Source organism: Myxine glutinosa, chromosome 6 (assembly GCF_964187855.1).
Source record: "Myxine glutinosa chromosome 6, kmMyxGlut1.1, whole genome shotgun sequence".
Taxonomy (NCBI): domain Eukaryota; kingdom Metazoa; phylum Chordata; class Myxini; order Myxiniformes; family Myxinidae; genus Myxine; species Myxine glutinosa.
Window position 1 is genome coordinate 58,769,171 of NC_136266.1, and position 24,971 is coordinate 58,794,141.

The window sequence follows — 24,971 nt, forward strand, 5'->3', positions numbered from 1 at the left end:
TCCATCCAGCGATGGGTGCAGCGCGCGTGATTTGTGCGTAGGAGTTCCATCCAGCGATGGGTGCTGCGCGCGTGATTCGTGCGTAGAAGGGGATCCATCCAGTGATGGGTGCAGCGCACGCGATTCGCGCATAGAAGGGGTTCCATCCAGCAGTGGTCGGATATGCCGGCGGAGTGAGGCACGTTAGACAGGCGCGTCGTGAGCACATGCGTAGAAAATCACATCTCGGGCCCGGCACGCAAATCCAAGAGGACTCCGATGCTCGCATAAGCAGCCGCTAGCGTTTCCCGGAACCGAGGCTGTCACAGCCAGACTCGTACCTTCGGCTCCGAGCATGTCCGTCGACCCGACGTGGTTTCAGCTGCAGGACGTTTCCCAGTAGCATCGTTCTCCAGGCGTCTTCCTGGAGTTCATGCCTGCTCCGGCGTTCGGACCTCGGGAGAGCAGTTCGTGCTCAGACGACGTAGTTCCGGAACGAAATGCTTGCGAGGTTCCAATGCATCCGGTCTCTTCGTGGCAGACTGGTAGCGAGAGTAATTGGCACTCCGTGGCTAGAGCTGGCTCGGCGGGTCCTCCGCTGGTCATTCTTCTCCGAGGTGGGCAGTCGCAGGAGCGTGGCATCATCTCGATTCCGAGCGATGTCAGGAGAGGATTACCATTAATTGTTGTAAAATCAGAGATACAACATTGTCCCAAGAGTAGGTTTAATCGTAATCCTTCTCAACAGCATCTAGAGAGAAAACCAATATTCATTGTATTAATATTGCTTCAGGTGAATACAGGTGCATACAGGTGGTATCTCGATAAGCGAGCAGATAGTGTACATTGCAGAATCGTTACCATTCTACGGAAGCCCAGAGGTGCTATTAGTGGAGCAGCTTAACTTTGATATTTATAAGGATTGTGCATTTTGTGATAAAAGCAACACACTTGCCACACATAAAGACACTTATAATATGAACAGATTTGGATATTGGGCCACCTCACATTTTGCCCATGGTGGCTATAGCAGCCATTTTCCAAAATGGTCACCAGCGGTCACTTTTATTTTTTATATATGATGTACTGGGGAAGACAGTGGGTCGACCGTGGATGCTAATGTGCTTTTAAAAGTCCAAGACTGTTTAGGGAGTGCCTATTATTTCATTTGGTACCACAATAGATAACTATAATTGAATTAGTTAGTATAAATAGGTTTGCGACACGGCATCTGGTGAGATTCCAAATGGATATTAATTGTGAAAATCATGCACATTGATGAAAAAAAGGGGATTTTCATTTTCTTGGTCCACTTTTCCTGAAAAGCAAGTACCAATGTAATAATAACATAAATGAACAAAGAAATAAATCCATGCGGTTCCCATTATATTACAAGTCATTCTTTCCCGATTGCACTTTTGGTGTCTCGCCATTTCGTTACGTTGTTATTTTTCCTCTGTCCCAGCTGCTAGATTAGCATCACTGAACCGAAGTGACTCCAGCCAGTTGCGGAAACATACAGAAGATGAAAATGTGTGGCTACACAATACAAAACAAGTCCTGGAAGACGAGAATGAGACACACGATAACACATCTTGGGCTGCATTTCATGCCAGTCGCCAGCCACCAGAAGCTCGAGTCGTCTGCCACAATGCTCTGCTACCATTGTTTCTGGACAGTGCTCACACAGTTGCAATGATCCGGCATTCAATGGATGTTGTGACGAAAGCCGTGCAGCATCTGAATCCTGGGCAGATACCAGTTGTTGCCTTTGATCAGCCGTTATTTGCCTTAGCCAAGCAAATTCAGTGGACGTGGCCGGAGGACTATGGCGAAGATAAGTTGGTAGTGATGTTTGGGGGACTCCACATCGAGATGGCAGCTCTGAAGACATTGGGGGACTGGCTGCAAGGGAGTGGCTGGGTGAATGCCCTTGTGCAAGCTGAGATTACAATGCCAGGGACAGCTGACTCATTCCTGCGAGCAGTGCACGTCGCTCGAACAAGGAGAGTTCACCAAATCACCGCAGCAGCATTATACATCTTGCAACATTGTGCCTATGACCATTACTGTATGAGAAAAGCAGACGATGCACAAGATATCCTCCTGAACTTCGATGATTGGTGCCGTCAGAAAGAAGACATTCCACAGTTTAAGTACTGGGCAACTGTACTGGAACTAGAGGTTTTGGTTCTGGTCTTTGTGCGTTCTCTGTGACGAGCATCATTCGCGATGTATCTTGATGCCCTGACAGAATTGGCCTCCTGGTTTCATGCTTTAGACCACACTAATTATGCCAGGTGGATCCCTGTTCACCTGAGGGACATGGCTGAACTTCCAACAAAGCACCCACATGTAGCCAGGAAATTCCAGGAAGGTAGTTTCACTGTGCAGAAGACGAAGAAAGTGTTTTCTACCATCGCAATTGACCAGGCACATGAACAAAATAATGCCTGCATCAAAGGAGATGGTGGAGCAGTTGGCCTCACTGATAACCCCAGTGCCCTGTGCCGGTGGATGATTGCGGGGCCAGAAGTTGCCCGGATCATAGAAGAATTCCAACTTGAGAATGAGAACTGGAGGAGGCTAGTGGACACTCGTCATCATGACCAGACACCAAGCGTGCAGACTGCATTCACCAAAGATGTCCAATCTCTTGTCAGCGTCATGGAAGAGCTTGGCAACCCCTTTGAGGAAGAAAGTATGGATCTGGTTGTCCTTGATACAAAGGACATCGCAGCCCCCGTTGCAGTTCAGGCAGTTCAGAATGTTAAGAGGATTGGCCAAGAGCAGTTCCAGGCTTTTACCAAAGAATGTCTGGTGGAAAGAACCAAGCCTATTTATGACACCATTCATCGAAACAACCTGAAGGTGTTCAGTAAGTCGGCTCCCAGAAGTGTCAGCAAGGGGAAACAGCAGGTAGTCTCACTCAAGAATGACTTACAACTTTTCTCTCGGCTGTACATAAGCTGTCAGACGAGAGACGGAAACCTTGATGAATTCTTTCGACATGAGAATCAGGCATGTCCTCCATCACTCTCTGATGGAGGAAGTCTCCACCTTGGTACGAAAAGTGATCTACTCACATGCTTGGAAGCCATCTCTGATGTCCAGTCTGACCGTCCTGCTGCCACGAGCGTAGTTCTTGATGGAGCTGTCATCGTTCAGATGCTGAAGCCAGCTGCAGCCAAGAACTTCGATGAATATGCTCAACAGATATTCATTCCATATATGTCTACAAAGCTTCAAACTGCATCTCGCCTGGACTTGGTGTGGGACAGCTACCATGCAAATTCTCTGAAAGCAAGTGCAAGAGCAAAGCGTGGGACAGGAGTGCGAAGACGTGTGATGGCTGGAACAACCATACCGAGAAACTGGCAGAACTTTCTCAGAGTAGATAGCAACAAGGTAGATCTGTTCAATTTTCTCTCTCAAGTTCTGTATAAGTGGTTTGATAACGACAACAAACAACTGGTCATTACTAATGGGGAAGCCATTCTCAGCAAGCCAGCGCTATCAGATGTAGCATCACTCACCCCATGCAACCACGAAGAAGCAGATAGTCGCATGATGTTGCATGCAGCCCATGCAGTCAGGCACGGCCACCATAAAATAGTGATTCGGACAGTAGACACTGACGTTGTGGTGTTGGCCGTCTCAGTAGCCCAGGGGTTTGCATCAGAAGATGAACTGTGGTTAGCATTCGGAACTGCCAAGTCTTTTCGGTACCTGGCAGCCCACGAAATAGCAGCTGTACTAGGACCAGAGAAATCACAGGCATTGCCAATGTTCCATGCCCTGACTGGATGCGATAGTGTCGAGTTTTGCAGAGCATGGTAAGAAAAGTGCCTGAGCAATCTGGAGCGTGTTACCAGAACTCACAGCTGCACTACTAAAGCTATCTTCTGCGCCAAGTGATATACCAGAAGATGTCATGTGCACCATCGAAAGTTTTGTTATCCTGCTCTACGACAGAACCAGTACATGCATGGACATTGACAAGGCAAGAAAGAAACTCTTTGTAAAGAAGAACAAAGTTCATCTGATTCCACCAACCAGGGCAGTGCTGGAGGAGCATGTCAAGAGAGCTGCCTACCAGGGAGGTCATGTATGGGGCCAGACACTGGTATCAGCACCAGACCTACCTCCACCGACCAGCTGGGGCTGGGTCAAGACTGAGGGTGGGATGTACGAGCCATATTGGACAAAACTACCTGAGGTGGCGAACACCTGTTATGAGCTAATCTCATGCAAGTGCAAGAAAGGTTGTGTGAGCCGATGCAAATGCAAAAAGGCTGCACTTGAATGCACTGCTCTGTGTTTGTGTAAAGGGGAGTGCTCACAAAATTGAGTTCCTGGGAATTGCGACAGCAACTTTGGCGGTATATCTGTAGAAGAAACAGACTTTGACAGAAACGTTTCATCTGATAAATGTTACAAATATCCATCAGTTTGTTCCTCAACATGCAATTGCTTTAGTTACTAGTATGTCATGGCTATGGCTATGTTTATGTTTATGTATGATCCTTTCAATTTTAACAATTTTGAATAAATTGTAATTCTAATGACTGATATTTCATTTATAACAATGACAATGTTGAACTATACAACAATATTGCTTGTAACCTCAGAAATCATAAAATATATGCATAATAATGAGACATCTTCTACAGATTGTTTGTTGTTATTTTATCCAATAACTATTATAACAATCATGTAAGTGCCCCTAATTACTTGACAATCACTTTGCACAATAATGCAAAAGCTTAGAATGCCAAATATACTCAATTGTTGTCAGCTAGTTCCTCTGATATTGGCAGGTCTGCACACACAGAATTTCCGAATTTAGTTCCGATTAATTAGCATAAGCGCCATTTTGGAAATTGGCAACCATTGGTGCCCAGGCCCAAATTGGAGATGGCCCAATATCTATATCTGTTTGTAATATGTCAGTCTACATGTGTACCAATTTTGGTGCTTTTATCACAATTTGCACAATGGTTTTGCTAAGCTGCCCCACTATATAGAGTTACATAGCGATGATGGATGAAGAACTCCTTTCTGCGCTAAAAGGCAGTCTCTTTTATAGGAGCCGCGGAGGTGTCGCGTAGCGGCAATGAGGAGAATAACATCAGTGTCGTAACTTGGATGGCAATTTCATCACACAGAGAATGAATGGGATGGCAACATAGAGAGTAACCCAGTTTTAGGACCGGCAGAGAAGATAACTGAGAAGGAAGTTGAGGAAGCGATAAAAGCAATGAAGAGTAGAAAAGCGGGAGGGCCGACGGGAGTTGCGGGAGATATGTTGAAGGCAGCAGGAAGTTGGGGTGTGAAGAGAATGACAGAGATCTGTAATCTGGTCGTGAAAGAAGGCCGCATTCCAGTGGATTGGGAACTGAGTACCCTCGTCCCTCGAGACAAGGGGAAAGGTGACCCTCTGGAGTGTGGCTCGTACCGAGCGATAAAGTTATTGGAGCATGGAATGAAGGTATTGGAAAGGGTGTTGGAGAGGAGGATAAGGAAGAAAGTGAAGATCGATGAAATGCAGTTTGGATTTATGCGAGGAAGAGGAACGACAGACGCGCTTCTCATTGTGAGGCAGTTGCAGGAGAAGTACATGGAGAAGAGGAAGAAGTTTTCTTGGGTTTGTTGATCTGGAGAAAGCATTCGATAGGGTTCCACGCAAAGTATTGACATGGGCATTGAGGAAGTTAGGAGTGGAGGAATGGTTGATCAGAGTAGTGATGGCAATGTACAAAAGAGCGCGCACAGCTGTAAGGATGAAGGACGTGAACTGTGGTGAGTTTGAGGTGAAGGTGGGAGTGCATCAGGGGTCGGTACTAAGTCCACTACTATTTGTAGCTGTGATGGAGGTGCTGGCTCAGAACGTAAAGGAGGGTTTACCGTGGGAGTTGTATGCAGATGATCTGGTGTTGATTGCGGAAAGTATGGATGGACTGAAGGAAAAGATGAACAAGTGGAAGGAATGTATGGAGACAAAAGGTCTGAAGGTGAATATCGGAAAGACGAAGGTGATGGCAAGTGGTAAAGCATGTGGTGAGGTGGAAAGAACTGGGAAGTGGCCCTGTACTGTGTGTAGGAAGGGTGTTGGAGTGAACTCCATTCCATGTACAATGTGCGCTGAGTGGGTTAATCAAAAATGTAGTGGTCTGAGAGGGTCATTAACCAGTGTGGCAGCTCCATTCAAATGTAAGGTGTGCACAGAGGGAGCTGCAGATGGAGGAAATGTTGTTGGATCTTGGAGACGGCGTGAAGCTGGAAGGTGTGAAAACATTTTGCTACCTCGGAGACATGCTGAATGGAGAAGGTGGATCAGACTCGGCAACGGTTGCTCGAGTGAGATGTGCATGGAAGAAGTTTCGGGAACTGAGTGGCGTGCTGCTGAGGAGGGGAGTGTCGTTGAAGCTGAAGGGAAAGGTGTATGCTGCATGTGTGAGAAGTGTTATGATTTATTGGAGCGAGACATGGGTAATGAAAGTAGAGCAGCAACGAAGGTTGGAAAGGGTGGAAATGCGAATGGTTCGATGGATGTGCGGAGTATCGTTGTGAGAGAGGAAGACAAATGATGAATTGCGAAATATGATGGGAATAGAGCCTGTGATTGATGCTGTGAAGAGGAACAGGTTGAGATGGTTTGGTCATGGGTTGAGGAAGGATGAAAGTGACTGGTTGAGAAGAGTGATGGAAATGAATGGAGAAGGAAGTAGAGGACGGGGAAGACCAAGAAAGACTTGGCAACAACATGCGGTGGAAAGAAGAAATGGAAGATGGTGGAAGAAGAAATGCGGGCAAGGGGGTTAACAAGGAGAGATGCAGAAAATAGGGCAAAATGGAGAAGATTGTCATGGGGACCGCAAGGCTAACCCCCGCTCTCGCAGGGAAAATGGCCTTTAAAATGCATGTTGTTGTTGTTTGTCAGTCTGTCTCCCAACCTACACACGTTAAAGGACACATCCTGGATTGGTTAGTGCACAGATGCGATGATCAGTTGGTGCAGTCCACGTCAGTGACCTGTGCTATCGCCTCGGACCACTTCTGTGTCACCAGCTGCCTGAGTATTGCTGTTCCTCGTCTTCAGCCCACCTTCATCACTGCCCGCAACATCCATGCCATCGACCGTTCCGCCTTTAAAGAGGACCTTCACACCTGTCTCTCTGGCCGTTCCTTCGTCACTGCAGAAGACCTCGACTCTTGCATTGGACTGTCATGCTCCAGTGACATGGCGCGCCGTTTCCAGATGCAGGAGTACTCCGTGGTTCAGCACAGTCAGCGACGAGGTCGGGGCTGCCAAAAAGGAACGATGACGTGCCGAGAGACAGTGGCTGAAGACTGGCCTCACAATCAATAAACAGTTGCATAACGTAGCTAAAAGACTCGTCATAATCATTCTGAAAGCAAAAACGTCATATTTCTGATCGGATTACTCAGAGCTCCTCCTGCAAGCAACTGTTCAGCATCACCAACCGCCTGCTTGCCACCAAAAATAAATCCGTTCTTCCCACTGTATTTCCTCAAAACGAACTACCCCAACGCTTCCAGCATTTCTTTCACAATAAAATTCAGTCAATAAGAAACAATCTTGACAAGCAGTCACTCCTTTCCCTGGATGATGCTGAACACTGCTTTCATGGACGACCTCTCAGTTCGTTTACTCCTGTTACGAGGAAGTTGTCAAATGTACAATCCTCAAGTCAAACACAAAAACATGTGATCTCGACCCCCTTCCCACCGATTTGTTTACTGAGTGTTTGGACACCCTCCTCCCATTTATTACTGCAGTTATCAATGATTCTCTGACTACTGGTTTATTTCCGCCTCTCTTTAAGCAAGCTCTTGTTAAACCACTTCTTAAAAAGCCCACCCTTGACCTTAACGACATGAAAAATTACCATCCTATCTCCAACCTGTCTTTCCTGTCAAAGATCACAGAAAGAATTGTGCTATCACAGATGAATGATCATCTAGTTTCAAATAATCTTTTCAATTCTCGCATGTTGGCATATAGACCAGGCCATAGCACCGAGACCGCTCTCCTAAGAATAACCAATGATCTTCTGACCTCTCGAGTGTGGTAAGGTTTTCGTTCTTGCTCTTCTGGACTTGTCTGCCACCTTTGACACGATTGACCATCGTGTCTCAATTCGTCGTCTTGAACACACATTTGGTCTAACTGGTACTCCCCTTTCTTGGCTGATGTTCTATCTTACTGATAGAGTGCAAACAGTTGTTGTCAATGGCCAGAAATCAGTCCCTTCTCTGCTTTCCTTTGGTGTTCCCCAGGGCTCAGTCCTGGGACCTATCCTCTTTCTTTTGTACACTCGGCCTCTATTTGTCCCCCGTCGCACCGCGGAGCGAAAGGGGTACTATGGTTTTCCCCTCCGTCCGTGTGTCCGTCCATCCGTGCGTGCGGGTGTGCGTGCGTGCGTAAGCGAAGGACCGCATTCGAATTTGGTGTGTGGGTGCAACCCACGTCAAAATCCAAGATGGCCGCCGCCATGTATGTCTGATGCCATGTATGTCTGAACCTTGTGAGCTGAATATCTTCAAAAATAAGCGAAGTACCAACTTCTAATCTGGTGTGTGGGTGTATCTCGGCACAAGGAAGAACGCTATTGAAAATTGGGTCGCCATGTCAAAATCCAAGGTGGCCGCCGCCATGTAAGTCTGAACCTTGAGCTGAATATCTTGAAAAATAAGCGAGGTACCAACTTCTAATCTGGTGTGTGGGTGTACCTCGGCATAAGGAAGAACGCTATTGAAAATTGGGTCGCCACGTCAAAATCCAAGATGGCCACCGCCATGTATGTCTGAATCTTGTGAGCGAAATATCTTGAAAAATAAACGAACTACTAACTTCTAATCTGGTGTGTGGGTGTATCTACGCATAAGGGAGAACGCTGTTGAAAATTGGGTCGCCACGTCAAAATCCAAGATGGCCGCCTTGCATCTTCCACTTTGTCAACTCATCACTTCACCGACGGGGGACCTAGGCGTAACTCTTGTTATTATTATTATTATTATTATTATTATTATTATTATTATTATTATTATTATATCACGTGCCTTCGATACGGTCTGACACCCCGCTCTGCTCACCAAACTCTCCTCCTATGGTATCCATGGAAATCTCCACGCATGGCTTGCGGACTTCCTCTCTGGTCGTAGTCAACGTGTGGCCCTGAATGGGTTGTTTTTTTATTGTTTTTTAAAATCTCATCTCCCCTTCCTGTTCAGGCTGGAGTTCCCCAAGGCAGTGTTCTGGGCCCTGTGCTTTTTCTGGTCTTCATCAATGATCTCTCTGACTCTCTGGAAAATCCTCCATATCTCTTTGCTGATTACTCCACTCTCTGCTGCTCCATACCTCATCCTTCAGATCGGCAGTCTGCAGTCTCCTCACTCTGCAGACCTGGACAAAATCACAGACTGGTCAAACAAGTGGAACATGTCTTTCAATCCTGACAAATCTCACACTCTTACTATGTCTCTCTGAAAAGACCAACTGGATAACCCTCCCATCTACTTTCTCAACAATCCTCTCCAAGAAGTTCTGCCGCTCAAGCTTTTGGGTCTCACTATCTGCCATGATCTTTCCTGGGAAAACCATATTTCCAAGCTGGCCTCCAAAGCCAAGTTGCCGACTGGGCATCCTCCGTCATGCGAAGTCCTTCCTTGGCACACCTGAGCTCCTCACCACATACAAGGCTTTCGTCCGCATCTCAATGTAATACTGCTCTCCCGTCTGGGCTGGTGCTCCTGCCTCACACCGAGCTTGGCTTCACGAGGGTGAAACCAAAGCATTCAGGATCATTGTAATCTCCTGCGATGAAGGTAACTCCGAGGGCCTTTCACTCACTTACCGCAGGCAGGTTGGTGGTCTTTCTGTCTTCTACCGACTCCTCTCCGGCCTTGCTCCCCCATCTCTGTCTGTGCTCTGTCCCCCAAATATTCCTGCAGGTCGCACAAGATCTGCCTGCAACCCTCTTATAGTTAAACTGCCAAAATCAAGACTCTCTATTCACCTTCGCTCTTTCATTTCTCTTTTCTCCCACCTCAGGAACAAACTCCCTCACTCTTCAATCCCACTCCTAACTCTCGGTCTTTAAAACAGCTGTTCACCACCATCTGTTATCTTCCCCCATCCAAAACCTTGATCTTTTCTACCCCCGTTAATTCACCCCAGATCCACTTTTTTGAAATACCGACTTCTTTCCTGGAAGTCCTAGCAATGTCTGTGTTTTTTTTTTTTTTAACCTTTTCCACCATCCCCTCCCTCCCCCCCTTTCCATGCCTTCTCTCCCCAAGCCCTCTCCCTCCCACAGATCTCCTGATGTCCCTGCTCTCAAATATTGTACTTGTGTGCTTCCCTCTCTCTCCCCATCTCGTCCTCCCGTTCCCTTTATCTTGTGTTTTATGTGTCAGTTCGTCTTTTTGTGATCAATGTTAGCTCTTACACGAGCCTTGATCTTGTATACAAAAAAAGAAAATTTTTTTTTTTGTTTTTAGTTCTGGTAGGGTGTCACAATCACCCGATCCACTAGCAAAGCCAGTGAGGTGTCTGTTTAGTCGCTGACAATACGACCATGTGGCAGGTAGCACTGGGTTACATTTTACCAGTGGCAGTCCCAAAAGACTGACATTACTGCAAAAGTATTTGTACTGCTAAAACTTCTAGCATTGTAGGCCTGTGAAAGATTAGTAGATGGGCGTGTTCTACCCAAATCTTCGTGCATCTTAATGCTGATGGGAAGGTCATATCTGGGGCCACTGTCATGCCGTTGAATTAGCACACAGGGTGGGTTGACTCAGCCTGTCACCCTTCTGAGTTCAGGAAATGAGTTCCAGATGACTGGGAAGAATGAGCTATTTGAGTATCCTGCGTTGTAGTAGCGACCTATCTAAGATTGTGCCCAATTGCCTAGGAAACTGCTACAGCAGCCCTACGCATTGGAAGATGCAAAAGGAGTAGTCTTATTTTTTCTTTGCATCTATTGGTAAAATAAGCATCTGTTTGTGTGTGCATGTGTGTTATTACCACTCCTGCTGCTAGTTAATTGTATTAACAGTAAATGGTACAAACCCATCTCCTCTCATCCATGGATATTTCTCATCTTACCTATAGTTCCATGAGTCCGATTTGCATTCAGGAACACAAAAATTATGGTTAACCATTTCGAAATTGCCACCCTTTTGTCTAAATGCTGAAAATTAAGTTTGAAAGACTATTTCAATCACAGAATTTACACTAGCAAATTTATGTACAAGAAGGGAAGGAGCTACTGTATAACGAAGCAAGTCAGATGTCCTATGCTGTTTAAATGATGATCTGAGATATGCTGGAAGGGAAGATGACAATTACCAAAGAATACCTATGTAGAATGAGGCTGTTCCTGAAAACATAACTCTCCCCAATAAACAAAATCAAAGCCATAAACCAACTCGCAGTACCAGTATTCCAGTACAGCTGTGAAATAATAAACTGGCTACATTGGGATGACTAAGATGAGGTCAGCTCAACTGGGATGGATTATAAATGGCCAAAACCAAGGGCACTTTATCAATGGTTTTAAGAAAATGATGGGACTGAGTCAATCAGATTCTGCAAAGTGGGAAGTATGTTCTGCAGTAGGTTCTGCAAAGTAGAAACAGAAGGGACGGGTCACCTCGTACGGACAAGTGTAGATTTTGCAAGGTAGAAACAAAGTACGAGCCGCCTTCTATTGGGATGTAACAAACTCTTGCCAGAACAGCTGTACAATCAAAGTTCCAACAAAGCATGCAGAGTAGTCCACTGGCACATCTGCACAAATTTCAATATGACAGTTCCAGAAAAACCATGGAAATACGAACCAAACACAATCATTGAAAACAAAGCAGCTCACGTATGACCTAATGATCCCATCGAGCGTGAACATAACATAAACAAAGCATTGTGACTGTACATGGTACTTGGGTGTGAAAAAGAAAAGGCGGCATTGCTGATTGAGGTGTCAGTATCCAGTGTTATGGCCGAAATAATGTATAAATCAAGAAAATGACCAAATACCAAATCTGAAAAATAAAGTCAAAATATCACTTGGAGCTGAAGAGTGCAAAATAATGGAACCAGTGATTAATTAATTGGAGCTATCAGAATGATTAAGAAGAACCTTACAGAGATCTTGAAAACCATCCTTGGGAGTATTGCTACAAACAAACTCAAGTTGGAAGCTGTCGGGGGTGGGGGGGGGGGGGGGGGGGGGGCCTCAGTGAGGATCCTGAAAAGAGCCCTCGGAACAAAACTCTGAGAACAAACAAAACTTCACAACTTTGACCATTAATCTGGCTATTGGGCTGGGTAGTTTGGTGGTTGGAGATCTCCTCCCTTATGTTGACTTTGTATGGGTGTGCTTCCCTTGACGTATAACTGATGACGTATGGTGGGGTTCTTGATCGATTCACTACTGGTCCTATCATGGGTGTGAGAATGCTCATGTTTCTTTTGGCCGTTTTCTTCTGCACGCTATTTTTTCTTTAATTAATTTAATATTTAAGCACAAGCTCTGTCTGGCAGACCTCCACAAAATGTCAGTCAGTATTTGCATATATATTTATTAATTGATTAAATGCCTTGCAAATTTTGTGGTTTGGGATTGGATTAAGAAAAGATAAGGTAATGGGAATGGAATCTTGGGAGATGGGAAGAAATGGAAGAGAAGTTTGGGCTTAAGCAATTGAAAAGAATGGATAGCTGTTCGTGTTTAGATGATTTGCAAACAGAATTATTTTTAGGTGAGAGGAAGTCGAAAAAGGGTGCATTATTCCATAAATATTACATATTTGGCCGATGCAGGGTAAATTTTAGATGTCCAGCAGGTGGGTATTTTATTTTGTAGGTTTGTTGCGAATTTATTCCACTTTTCCACTTAAACTGGGTGAACCGTTGGTCTAAGCTTGTGCTGTGACATTTGAGCATATCCAATATTTGAATGAAGGGGTCAATGGCTAGTTTGAATGTGGCCGTTAAGGCAGCCCATTGATGAATAGGTTGTTTTAAACGGGACTAAGGGTGGGGCTTGGTGATTTATGATTTGAGAAGATATGGCATCGGGGGCAAGATATACTGCTTCTGAGGAGAGAAATTTCAGTTACGAGCCTTTGGAGTAGATCAAGTTAAGCACCTTTGTATTGAGTTGAGGGCTGTGGCAGTACAGTTAAACAGGAGGAGATAGATGGTTTCGGATGTTCAAACATTGGCAGTGTGTTTGAGTGCATGAGTTGTGCACACATGTGTTCTTGCCTATCACCTTTCCCTTTCCTAACCCCTTTCCATTATCGATCCTTCTCGCACTCTAATATTTCCATTCTCAATTCTTCTCGGCGCGCCCCTTGTCCTTCTCGGCGCCCCCCTTGTCCTTCTCTGCGCGCCCCTTGGCCTCCTCGGCGCGCCCCTTGGCCTCCTCGGCGCGCCCCTTGGCCTCCTCGGCGCGCCCCTTGGCCTCCTCGGCGCGCCCCTTGGCCTCCTCGGCGCGCCCCTTGGCCTCCTCGGCGCGCCCCTTGGCCTCCTCGGCGCGCCCCTTGGCCTCCTCGGCGCGCCCCTTGGCCTCCTCGGCGCGCCCCTTGGCCAGCTCGGCGCGCCCCTTGGCCAGCTCGGCGCGCCCCTTGGCCAGCTCGGCGCGCCCCTTGGCCAGCTCGGCGCGCCCCTTGGCCAGCTCGGCGCGCCCCTTGGCCAGCTCGGCGCGCCCCTTGGCCAGCTCGGCGCGCCCCTTGGCCAGCTCGGCGCGCCCCTTGGCCCCTTCGGCGCGCCCCTTGGCCCCTTCGGCGCGCCCCTTGGCCCCTTCGGCGCGCCCCTTGGCCCCTTCGGCGCGCCCCTTGGCCCCTTCGGCGCGCCCCTTGGCCCCTTCGGCGCGCCCCTTGGCCCCTTCGGCGCGCCCCTTGGCCCCTTCGGCGCGCCCCTTGGCCCCTTCGGCGCGCCCCTTGCCCCTTTCGGCGCGCCCCTTGGCCCCTTCGGCGCGCCCCTTTCCCCCTTCGGCGCGCCCCTTTCCCCCTTCGGCGCGCCCCTTTCCCCCTTCGGCGCGCCCCTTGCCCCTTTCGGCGCGCCCCTTGGCCCCTTCGGCGCGCCCCTTTCCCCCTTCGGCGCGCCCCTTTCCCCCTTCGGCGCGCCCCTTTCCCCCTTCGGCGCGCCCCTTTCCCCCTTCGGCGCGCCCCTTTCCCCCTTCGGCGCGCCCCTTTCCCCCTTCGGCGCGCCCCTTTCCCCCTTCGGCGCGCCCCTTGCCCCCTTCGGCGCGCCCCTTGCCCCTTTCGGCGCGCCCCTTGCCCCCTTCGGCGCGCCCCTTGCCCCTTTCGGCGCGCCCCTTGCCCCCTTCGGCGCGCCCCTTGCCCCTTTCGGCGCGCCCCTTGCCCCCTTCGGCGCGCCCCTTGCCCCCCTCGGCACGCCCCTTGCCCTCTGTACGCCTCTTTCTCACGCACCCTGTTTCCTTCTCGCAAACCCCTTTCCCTCCCTGCAGGTGCGGTTGCCCTCTGAACCACTAGATTTTCTATCCATGGCCAAGACGGAAAAGGATCAGTTAGCCCATGTGTACGTGTGTCATTCCTGGAGTGAAGCATCATCTTCTTACACGGTTAGTGAAGGCCAATGAACCTTGTCTGTATTTGATTTAAAAAAAAAAAAAATTTTTAGAAATGACAAAATAAGGAAATGCACCTTGTGTCCGATACTAAAATATGGTGAAATATTTGACCCTCTACCCCTCCCGTATATGCATAGGTTGTATGCATTACACAGTCGTAGGCTTTACAAACTTTGGAAATTTACCTTTTTGCTTGTTGATACTAAAGTATGTGTCAAATCCACACTGTGGTACTTGCTCTTCCTTAAGAGTTCCATGCCCTCTTCCAACCCCCCCACCCCCCATATATATATTTTTTTTTAACATCAATCGATGACCCCCTAGTTTGCCGTTTTTTTATTACCCACGCTCTCCCACTCTCCCACCCCTCAGCCATGCCTCGAGTCAGAACCTGAAAATCTGCAACAGTAAGCTACCATTTTAATCCATCTTTTTAACTTTTGGACATCAAGATACAATTCTCTGTAATGTTAAAATATTATCTTGACCTTCCCAAGATAAAGTTTAATATGGATTGCGGGTCAAATGAAGTGGATTGCTGTGTTTTTTTTTGTTACCAGATTCTGCCAAAATTATGTGGACAGGTTGGGACCAGAATGAATTGTTTAGGTTTTGGTGAAGATCAGCATCTGAAGACATTAATTTTTAGGTCATCGCATCTCGATTCTTGAAGAGATGAACTTATAAAATGGATTGTAATGTCTGTCCATCTGGTCGTCCATCCGTCCGTCCATTTGGAGGTGGGGGTGTTACACCCAGAAACTTTGGATACTTACTTGTCCCTTATTTACCAATCGATTGCTCTGAAACCCGATGCAGCCCTTCTATGCAATGGTCCGTGGGATCGCTTGCTCTTACATTTTCTAATTTCGTATTTTTCGAATTTCGATCATGGGGGCTTCCATGTGGGAGGGTGGGAGGTGACCCCCTGAAACTTAAGATCCCTACATATCCCTTGTTTACCACCGATTGCTCTGTAACCTGATACAGCCCTTCCAGTCAATGGTCCGTAGGATCGCTCAGTCTTGCACCTTTTCGATTTGATATCAGTGGGCCTCCCAGGGACTCAGTTGGGCTCCTTGTGGGGGTCCTCCAAAATCAGCAGAGGTATGAACTCCAACCTCAAAGGATCACCATCAGCCCACCCGGGGCTATTTTTCGTGATTAACTTCACCATTGACAGGACCAAAAGCGAATTATATACAGTGCCCTCCTTAAGTATTGCAACAGTGAAGTCAAATTTGTTATTATAGATGTATAATCAACAAATTTAGATTTGAGATCAAAAGATGAATATGAGGCAAGAGTACAGGTCAGCTTTTATTTACTGGTATTTCTACACATATATGTTTTACCATTGTGGAACAATAGTACTTTTTATGTTCAGTTCCCCCATTTTAGGAAAGCATAGGTATTGGAACAAATGACTGATGGGTGTTTCTTGTTGCTAAGGTGTTTCTTGTTGCAATGTTGGTTCACACATAAAGAGCTGGGAATGTCTAGTCTTTGTTTTAGCTTTTGCTTTTGCTTTTGCTTTGGGAGTCTACCTTTGGGAGAATAACATACAAATAATCCAAATGGTGATTTAAACAACTAGCATTATTAGCTGGTGGATGTTAAAGATCCCACGGTATCCTTTGTGAAGAGTAGATCTGAGTTTGTCACATTCCTACTGACCAAGTAACAAATTCCTGCATGGATAATGGGTAGCAAAATGATCTGGTGTTATTTGAGGTTCCTTGACATCAGTTTACACGGCTTGCTGTCATAAAGAATGGTTGCTGTGTGGGCAGCAGCTTCTGCACTATAAAACAACTTGACCAGGTAATTCACATGCTTCTTGTGAATGACCCTCTTTAAATACAAAGGGCAAACAATTGCAGTTTATCTAACATTTCCAATGTTTCATTTAATTAACGAATTGTGAGGGGTTGCTCAAAATAAAGGTAACACTTTTTAAGTTGCCCTTTGCTTCGATTTAAGTTTTTGGATTTCTTATAACTGGTGTTGGTGTTGGCTTAGCGGTTAGGGTGCCGGCTTGGGATCCTGGGTTCGAATCCCGGTCGATCGCTGAATTAACGCCAGGGGGGTTGACTCAGCCTGTCATTCTTCCGAGGTCGGCAAATTGAGTACCAATTTGCTGGGATGAATGATCACGGTGTGTACCCCGGTTTAGAATAGGTACACCGTATCCCTGCGCATCGTAAGAGCGTGACCAGGGCTTGGCGTCAGGAAGGGCATCCAGCCATAAAAACATTGCCTCACACAGGGAACCATGATTGTCATGGGGCCCGCAAGGCTAACCCCCGCTCTAGCGGGGAAAATGGCCTTAAAACAATCATTCATTATAACTGAGTGAACGCTCATCTTGATTCCCACTCCATCTAACTTCTTTCATAAATTTCAGTTGTTCTTTTTAATACTGTGGTCCTTGAACCCTGGTCTTTGGTGATAGAAACATTAACCAATTCACAATGATTTTGAAGTTTGTCAAATTTGAGGATTTTCTTTTATTACCATAGCCTTTTCTTGAACAGTATGGAAAAGTTTGTTCTTGTGATTATGATACTGGCAATCGTTTTATATTTTGTTTGCTTATTATTCATAAGAGTCGTAACAAAATATGGGATCTTGCTTCCAATTGAATTGTAATTTCTTCATCAGCTATTGTATTTAATTCAGATATCTCTTGCTCTGTAATTTCAAAAACATCTTCACACTTTACATTTTCTAGGAGTACAGTCAATTGTTGGTAATATGAATATCCATCAATTTGTATTATATTTGCATATGAAGAGAGATTTTCTCTTCACACACAATAAATAATGAGATTGAATAAGACAAAGATTTCAAATTAAATGATTCAAATGTACTTTTTCCAGTTTGACTTCTCCAGGGGGACTTTTCACAGTAGTCGCTTGCTTGTTGTTCTGTCTGATACAACTCAAACACTTGGTCAATATGAAACTGAATTTTAGTCACATGTCACACACGTCACACATGCTTATCAATGAGGGTAGATACTAGATAGATTTATTCCTCGTCTTAGCAATGCAAAGGCAGAGATGAGCTATAAGCTTTGCACTTATTCTCATAAATGCATTTGAGGCTTTTGATTATTTATCTTTGTATACACTGTCGAGGCTCGTGGACTAGAGCTAGTACACAGAATGGATCTGGACCTAATAAGACAAAAGGAACAGTAGATAGATAGATGGTGGGGGGGTGGGGGGGGGGGGGATGGCGGCACCAGTACAGCAAAGTTGCATGCCGACATAAAGGGAGGCTTGGTCAAATAATTGGTGTGGGAAGAAATGGTAGGGAGGAAAGGATGCATGGTGTGGACAAAATGGATGCAGAAGGACTCTCAGGAAGTGAAAACTGGAAATTTGGATGGAAGAGGGCTTTTTGGTGGGGGTGGGGGGTGGGAGTGAGTAGTTAATGAGGGTAGAAAAGATCGTCGTATTGGTTTGGCGACGATCTCAGATTGTGATTAACAACTCTCGGAGTCCTGGAGGAGAGAATGAGATTGAAAAGGATCTGGAAGTTTATTCCACAGCTGGGAACAAAGAGGAATGAATGAGTGGAGGTGAGCAGTGATCATGGATTTAGGTCGTTTCACCATGAGGGCGTTAATGGTGGACAGTGTGTGAATGAATGAATGAATGAATGATCGTTTTAAGGCCATTTTCCCCGCTAGAGCGGGGGTTAGCCTTGCGGGCCCCATGACAATCATGGTTCCCTGTTTGAGGCAATGTTTTTATGGCCGGATGCCCTTCCTGACGCCAACCCTTGGTCACGCTCTTACGATGCGCAGGGATACGGTGTACCTATTCTAAATCGGGGTACACACCGTGATCATTCATCCCAGCAAGCTGGTACTCAATTTGCCGACCTCGGAAGGATGACAGGCTGAGTCAACCCCCCTGGTATTAATTCAGCGATCGACCGGGATTCGAACCCAGGATCCCAAGCCAGCACCCTAACCGCTAAGCCAACACCAGGCCACCAACACCAGCCAACACCAACAACACAAGGAATAAATTACATCAACAACTCCTATGGGAATCTCATGATAAATCTTGGCACCCAAGCTATATTACATCAAAAATGTGTGAAGAGTTCAATAAAATAGGGTTCCATTTTTAAAAATTATAATCCTGAAGGTCATTTTGAGGTCACTGAAGGTCATGACCCCTGCATGACTGCATGACTGAAGGTCACTGAAGGTGGACAGTGTGCCCAGCAGAAACCCGGCGAGGTGGAGGGGACAAAGCATGGAAGGAGCAGAGAATGTAATACCATAAAGGAGGTGGTAGAAGACAGACTACCAACCTGTCTGCGATGGGAAAGTGATGGGCTCAGAGACTCAGCTTCATTGTGGTCGATTCCTATGATCGTGCAGGCTTTGGTTTCCACGGCGTTAAGCTGATCAAGGTGTGAGGCAATGGAGCCTGCCCAGAGAGAGAGGGGAGACCAGTACTCAATCAAGCTGTGGATGAAGGTCTTCTAAGTACCATTTTGATGAACAATGGATTCCAAGCTGCAACTGAATTTCAACTTTACCTATAATGGCTACATAATGAAAATTCAAATGAAGATTAATTCTCATTAATCTTTTAAAATCGGAAATAAATTCAGATTTGGCATAGTTGTGAAGGTGGTCGATTTATGGTCCCAGGTTTGAATATGTAGAAGTTGTTTCACTCATCAGTCTGAATGACCTTTTCATATTTTCTTAAAGTTAGTTCATTGAATTTTTATATTTTAATGACTTCTGGTGCAATCCGTTTGCCTACTTGTATTGAATACACCTGTATCATTTGCCTGTACAAGAAAGGAAATCCGCATCAATTTGCCCATGCTCCATTCTGGGCTTTCATTTAACTCAGTCCAACGATGGACATAAATGACAAAATTGACATTAAAAAGAAAAATATTAGTTTCCCTGCAAAGATTGTGCTGATTACTGTGGAGGTGGATATCGCACAATTGTGTATGATTGTGATTTATAGAGACATCTGAAAGGCCCGAGTACGCTTTCAAGCGGCATTAAAAGTTCAAGATAAGGTATTCACAATCGTCCAAGACATGAATACTGGCTTCTTACTGCCCCTTCAATATCTGTGCACTTGTTCCATGTATCCTTGAAACTTCAATTCCATTATTACCTGCAGGTCTTCAAGACAGCTAGCTATTCACCACCATCTCGGATCACCCCAATCCAAAACCGTGATCTTACCTACCATCGCTATCTCCCCTCCCCCACCCTATCCCAACCCCTTCTTCCAAATTTCCAGTTTTTCCCTCCTGTTAGTTTCCTTCTGTGTCCATCTTGACCATTCCTGCCCTCCCACCTCTCCCCCCCCCCCCTTCCTCCATGGAGCCATTGTTTGGCCAAGTTTCCCTCTACTTTGGCCTTAAATTCTGCTGTTGACGTTTCCTCCCTGGCCTGCTGCAGTTTTTGTGTTGATGTCGTAATCTGCGAATGTCATTTTGTGAGTTATGTAACTAATCGGTAGGATTCCATTGACATCCCAGGAAAATTGAGGTTGTCGTCATGCCGGTTTTGGGGTTGGATGTGAAATTTCTCGTGTGGCAGTGCTGCCTTGTGCTTCTATTGTGTGGATTCCAATTTGGATTTGGAATCCCAATGGTGAAACCACGTTTTGTTACAAGTTACCAGGCAACATATAGTCAGCAGAATATCTGTTGAACAATTCTAAATTTGCATGATGTCAGCCGGTCTTTCTTTTTGGCTATTGTAGAATGTGAGGTTACATCATTGACATGCACAGCCATATTGCCATGCACAGCCATATTTTCTGTTATTTTGCTTTGGAGCTGGTACCTTGTTGAAATAAAAATTTGATGAGTCTTCATTGTTACATTTTTGCCCCCCGTCGCACCGCGGAGCGAAAGGGGGACTATGGTTTTCCCGTCCGTGGGGGCATGAGTGCGTGCGTAAGCGAAGGACCAAATTCTAATTTGGTGTGTGTGTGGAACCCACGTCAAAATCCAAGATGGCCGCCACCATACATATGTCTGAACCTTGTGAGCGAAATATCTTGAAAAATAAGCAAAGTACCAACTTCTAATCGTGTGTGTGTGTGTGTGTGTGTGTGTGTGTGTGTGTGTGTGTGTGTGTGTGTGTGTGTGTGTGTGTGTGTGTGTGTGTGTGTGTGTGTGTGTGTGTGTGTGTGTGTGTGTGTGTGTGTGTGTGTGTGTGTGTGTGTGTGTGTGTGTGTGTGTGTGTGTGTGTGTCAGTCAAAGCATAAGGGAGAACGCTATTGAAAATTGGGTCGCCATGTCAAAATCCAAGATGGCTGCCTTGCGTCTCACACTTTGTCAACTCATCACTTCACCAACGGGGGACTTTTTAAATTTTTTTAAGTAGATGGTATTCATAGAATACTTACACTGCGCAGTCAACTTGGTGCAAGCAAACTTGTTTTTGAACGTTTTTTTTTTTTTTGATCCAATATGGCTGCCAGACCACGTGAGTGATTACATCATAAATTTATATTCTCTAATATAATTGTTGCATAGATCATGCTTGATAAATTTCAAACTGATTGGACTAAGCCTTGTCCCTGTTGAATTATGACGTCGTAATTACGGCACCAATGACGTCATTAACAACACATAATCCCCATGCGGTGTTTAGAATGAGCCATGTTTCATTTTTTTCCATGAAGTGGTTTTGGGGATATAGAGGTGCAACGTTTTTCAGTTTTTCCAAGATCGTGCTTGTACCATGTGACCTATGACATCATAATTGGCATTAAAATACTCTACAGGCGGAAGCGCTCCTAAGGTGAAAATTTCGTGTCAATCAGACCAAGAATTGCAGAGAGAATGAAATTCATACTTGTTGAATCAAACACTGTACTTGTCGAATTACGACGTCATAATTAAGGTACTGATATCATCATGAACATATATTATTTCCCATAGGGAGTTCTTTACAATGAGGCATGTTTCAACTTTTTCCATTGAGTGGTTTGAGAGATAGAGGTATAACATTTTTCCAAGATGGCGTCCATTCCGTGTGACCTATGATGTCATAATTGTGAATAAATAATTCTACAGACGGAAATGCTCCTATGGTAAAATTTCGTGTCAATCAGACCAACGGTTGCCAAGAAAATGGATTTAAAAAAAAAATGCAGACACGCCACATGTACGCAACCGAATGACTAACCCTGCCTTTCACTTCGCAAGCTCAGGGTAATAATATGATCCATAATTACCCCGCACACATGAAGCGAAAAGCGGGGTTAAGCAATTGCTTCATGTATGTCTGTCTGTCCATCTTATAAGTTTATGATCGAGGACCAACTTATTTTAATTGAATGTTATATTTTGAACACTAATCAAAACATGAATCAGAAAACAAACCTGTCGTTTTCCTGTACTTTACCTCGATCACACATACATAGAGATTGATGAAAAAATAGTTTTACTCTGCCTGCCTGGCATTCAAATAAAATTGAAAATCATTCCAAACAGGAAACTTCCTGTTTTTACGGACATCATAATGGACACATACAACCTGTATGAATAAGTAATATATCGTGGTAGATAGGGTGGTGTAATAGTGTAAAACCTGGAATTAATTTATTTATATGACTTTTACAATCTTTCTTTTATTTAAATTGAATTATATACTTAGACTGTAGAACATAAATCGCCTTCTAAATATTTCCAAAGAACCTCCAGTTTTGCATTACTTGGACATGTTGTATAGGGTGGTGTATAAGACTGCTTCAACGGCGCTAAACTTCCGGATATTTAATGCCTCCGCTGACGAAGTCACGGGAGGCGTTATGTTTTCGGGTTGGCAGTCCATCCATCCGTGATAGGTTTTCATTACCACGATAACTTAAGAATGGCTGAAAGGATCCAAGTTAAACTTGGTGGAAGTGTATAATGATGTTCAGATAAACTGATTAAAATATGGGGTCAAAGGTTAGAGGTCCAGTTTGGTGAAAATTCTGTTAACGTGCTCACTTGTGAACCAGTGATGGGATTTTGACCAACTTGACACACACACACACACACACACACACACACACACACACACACACACACACACACACACACACACACACACACACACACACACACACACACACACACACACACACACACACACACACACACACACACACACACACACACACACACACACACACACACACACACACACACACACACACACACACACACACACACACACACACACACACACACACACACACTAAATATATATATATATATATATATATATGTATATATATATAATTACCAGCAGAAGTACCCGGCATTGCCGGGGGGGGGAGGGAGAGGGGGGGAGAAGGGGAGGGGGAAGGGAGGACGGAGGGGGGAAGGGGAGGGCCAGTCAACAATGACGTTGCAGTTCTCATGGTCGGAGAGCAGCACAACAATCGCAACATCGTCCTGCATCTTCGCAACAGCATGAAGCGGATTTTGGAGACTCACCGATCCTGTGACGCCCTCCAGTACCGCCGTTGCCGGGCGGGGGAAGGGAGTCCCGTACATTCCCAACCCGTACATTCGCCCTCTCGACTCAAGCTCACTCGGACAAAAGCCTCGCACAAATTACACCGTGAAGGCCCAATGGCCATGTCTATGCCACAAATCAAGTACGTGAGCGAGTCGGGCGCACTGAATTGAAAATATATAGAAGGCTCATACTCCGTGAAAGGTGAAGCCGCCGTGTCGCCATCTTGGTTAGCACGACTCGACCAACTCGCTTCGCGGATCTCGTTTGTTTTGAACGTGTGAATTATGTGCGAACGCGTAACTGTGAGTTTATGGCGGCAAGGAACATCATGTGATCGCTCTGAGCGAATCAGCGCGCTGCTCTGCCACTGCCTCAGATTCCGTGCATAATATTCCTCGCTGAAATGCGCTGAGGTAAAAATATGGTAAAAAAATATTATGAAATTTTTTTTTTTAGGTCGGCCATGTTCTTCCCAGGCTCAATGGCCATGTCTATGCCAAATATCAAGCACGTGAGCCTCTCCGTTTAGGAGTCTATCAGTAACATTACACACACACACACACACACACACACACACACACACACACACACACACACACACACACACACACACACACACACACACACACACACACACACACACACACACACAAACTGTTTTATATATATATAGATGATGCAAATATGAACTGATTAGATTTTGGCATTGAGGTCAAAGGTCAGATGTCATGTCAGGTAGAAATATACTTGAGAACAGCTGAAGGGATTTAAATCAAACTTGGTGCAAGTATGTATAAACCTCCATCAGTGTGTCCATCCATGGTATTATTTGCTATGAAAAGGTCAATGGTCACATTAAAACCCATGTTGATGTGATGCCATTGGCTATGGGATTAATCGAAACTAAGTACATGAACCATGATACATATGTACAGGTTAGATATTGATTGAGATCAAATGGTCTTGAGGTTTGAGGTCGAAGTTAGTCAGCAAGGACTTAATGTGGGCAGAGTCCTCTCGGTCGACATTGCGATGTCAATTTGTGTGTGTTTTTAACAATCTATAAAATCATTGTTTTATTAAAATTGAAGTATACACTTGGACACTGTGTGGGGTATCGTGTTATATGATCGCTCGGATAGTTGTATTGTTGCAAATTTCAGGATTGTATTCTGAAACAACAATGTCAGATTAATGAAGCTCACCGCATATAAACAAATGCATGCAAGGTAGTGAACAATATCTTGTCGTGCTCAGGTGCCAACAGATATGACTTTGTGAATGCCATTCCTACTTCCTGTCTATTGACCCAGATTCGCCTTTTAGCTTCGTTCACTTTCAGCACATTTGATTGTGTTGACCGTGCTTATGTGAAATCTGCTCAGCTTGTGAATGGACAGTGTCCTGCATGTGTCATTATCTTATTGCATGACGAGATGAGTTTTGGGGAACATGGCCATGTTGATGTAGATGACTTGTCAAGTGCTAACTTTTAAACTTGCAATTGAAACCGAAGTGGCAAGCCTGGAGCGGTCATGCTTGGTGGGGCGAGTTTACAAAAGGATGTTGAACATTTTTATAAGGACTTCTGTATTACAAGTAAATTTACAGCACTTGTTGTGAAGCATCCCATCTGTCACCTATCATAGTGAGCTGCTCATTTCTCCTTTACCTTGACTTTGGTGTGTGTCAAAGATCCCACCTTATTTCTGTGGATGTGGGGAAAGTGGAGTAATATAATGCTACATACAAAATTCCGGTCCATCCTCTGTATTCAATGAGTTTGCGAAGACTGCTTGTTCAACAAATGTTTTTGCATCCAAAGGATGAAA

The 24,971-nt window shown here is 45.4% G+C and overlaps 1 protein-coding gene across 4 annotated transcripts in view; it reads left to right on the forward strand.

Annotated features, from left to right (window-relative positions):
• The window catches only part of LOC137429836 (WD repeat-containing protein 76), a 216,844-nt gene that overhangs the window by 83,252 nt on the left and 108,621 nt on the right, over positions 1–24,971 (forward strand). For all 4 annotated transcript variants that reach the window (XM_068120130.2, XM_068120131.2, XM_068120133.2 and 1 more), the window contains exons 6-7: positions 14,487–14,600; positions 14,982–15,016. In XM_068120130.2, coding sequence (XP_067976231.2) covers positions 14,487–14,600; positions 14,982–15,016 — 149 coding nt within the window. The remainder of the gene's footprint in view (positions 1–14,486; positions 14,601–14,981; positions 15,017–24,971) is intronic.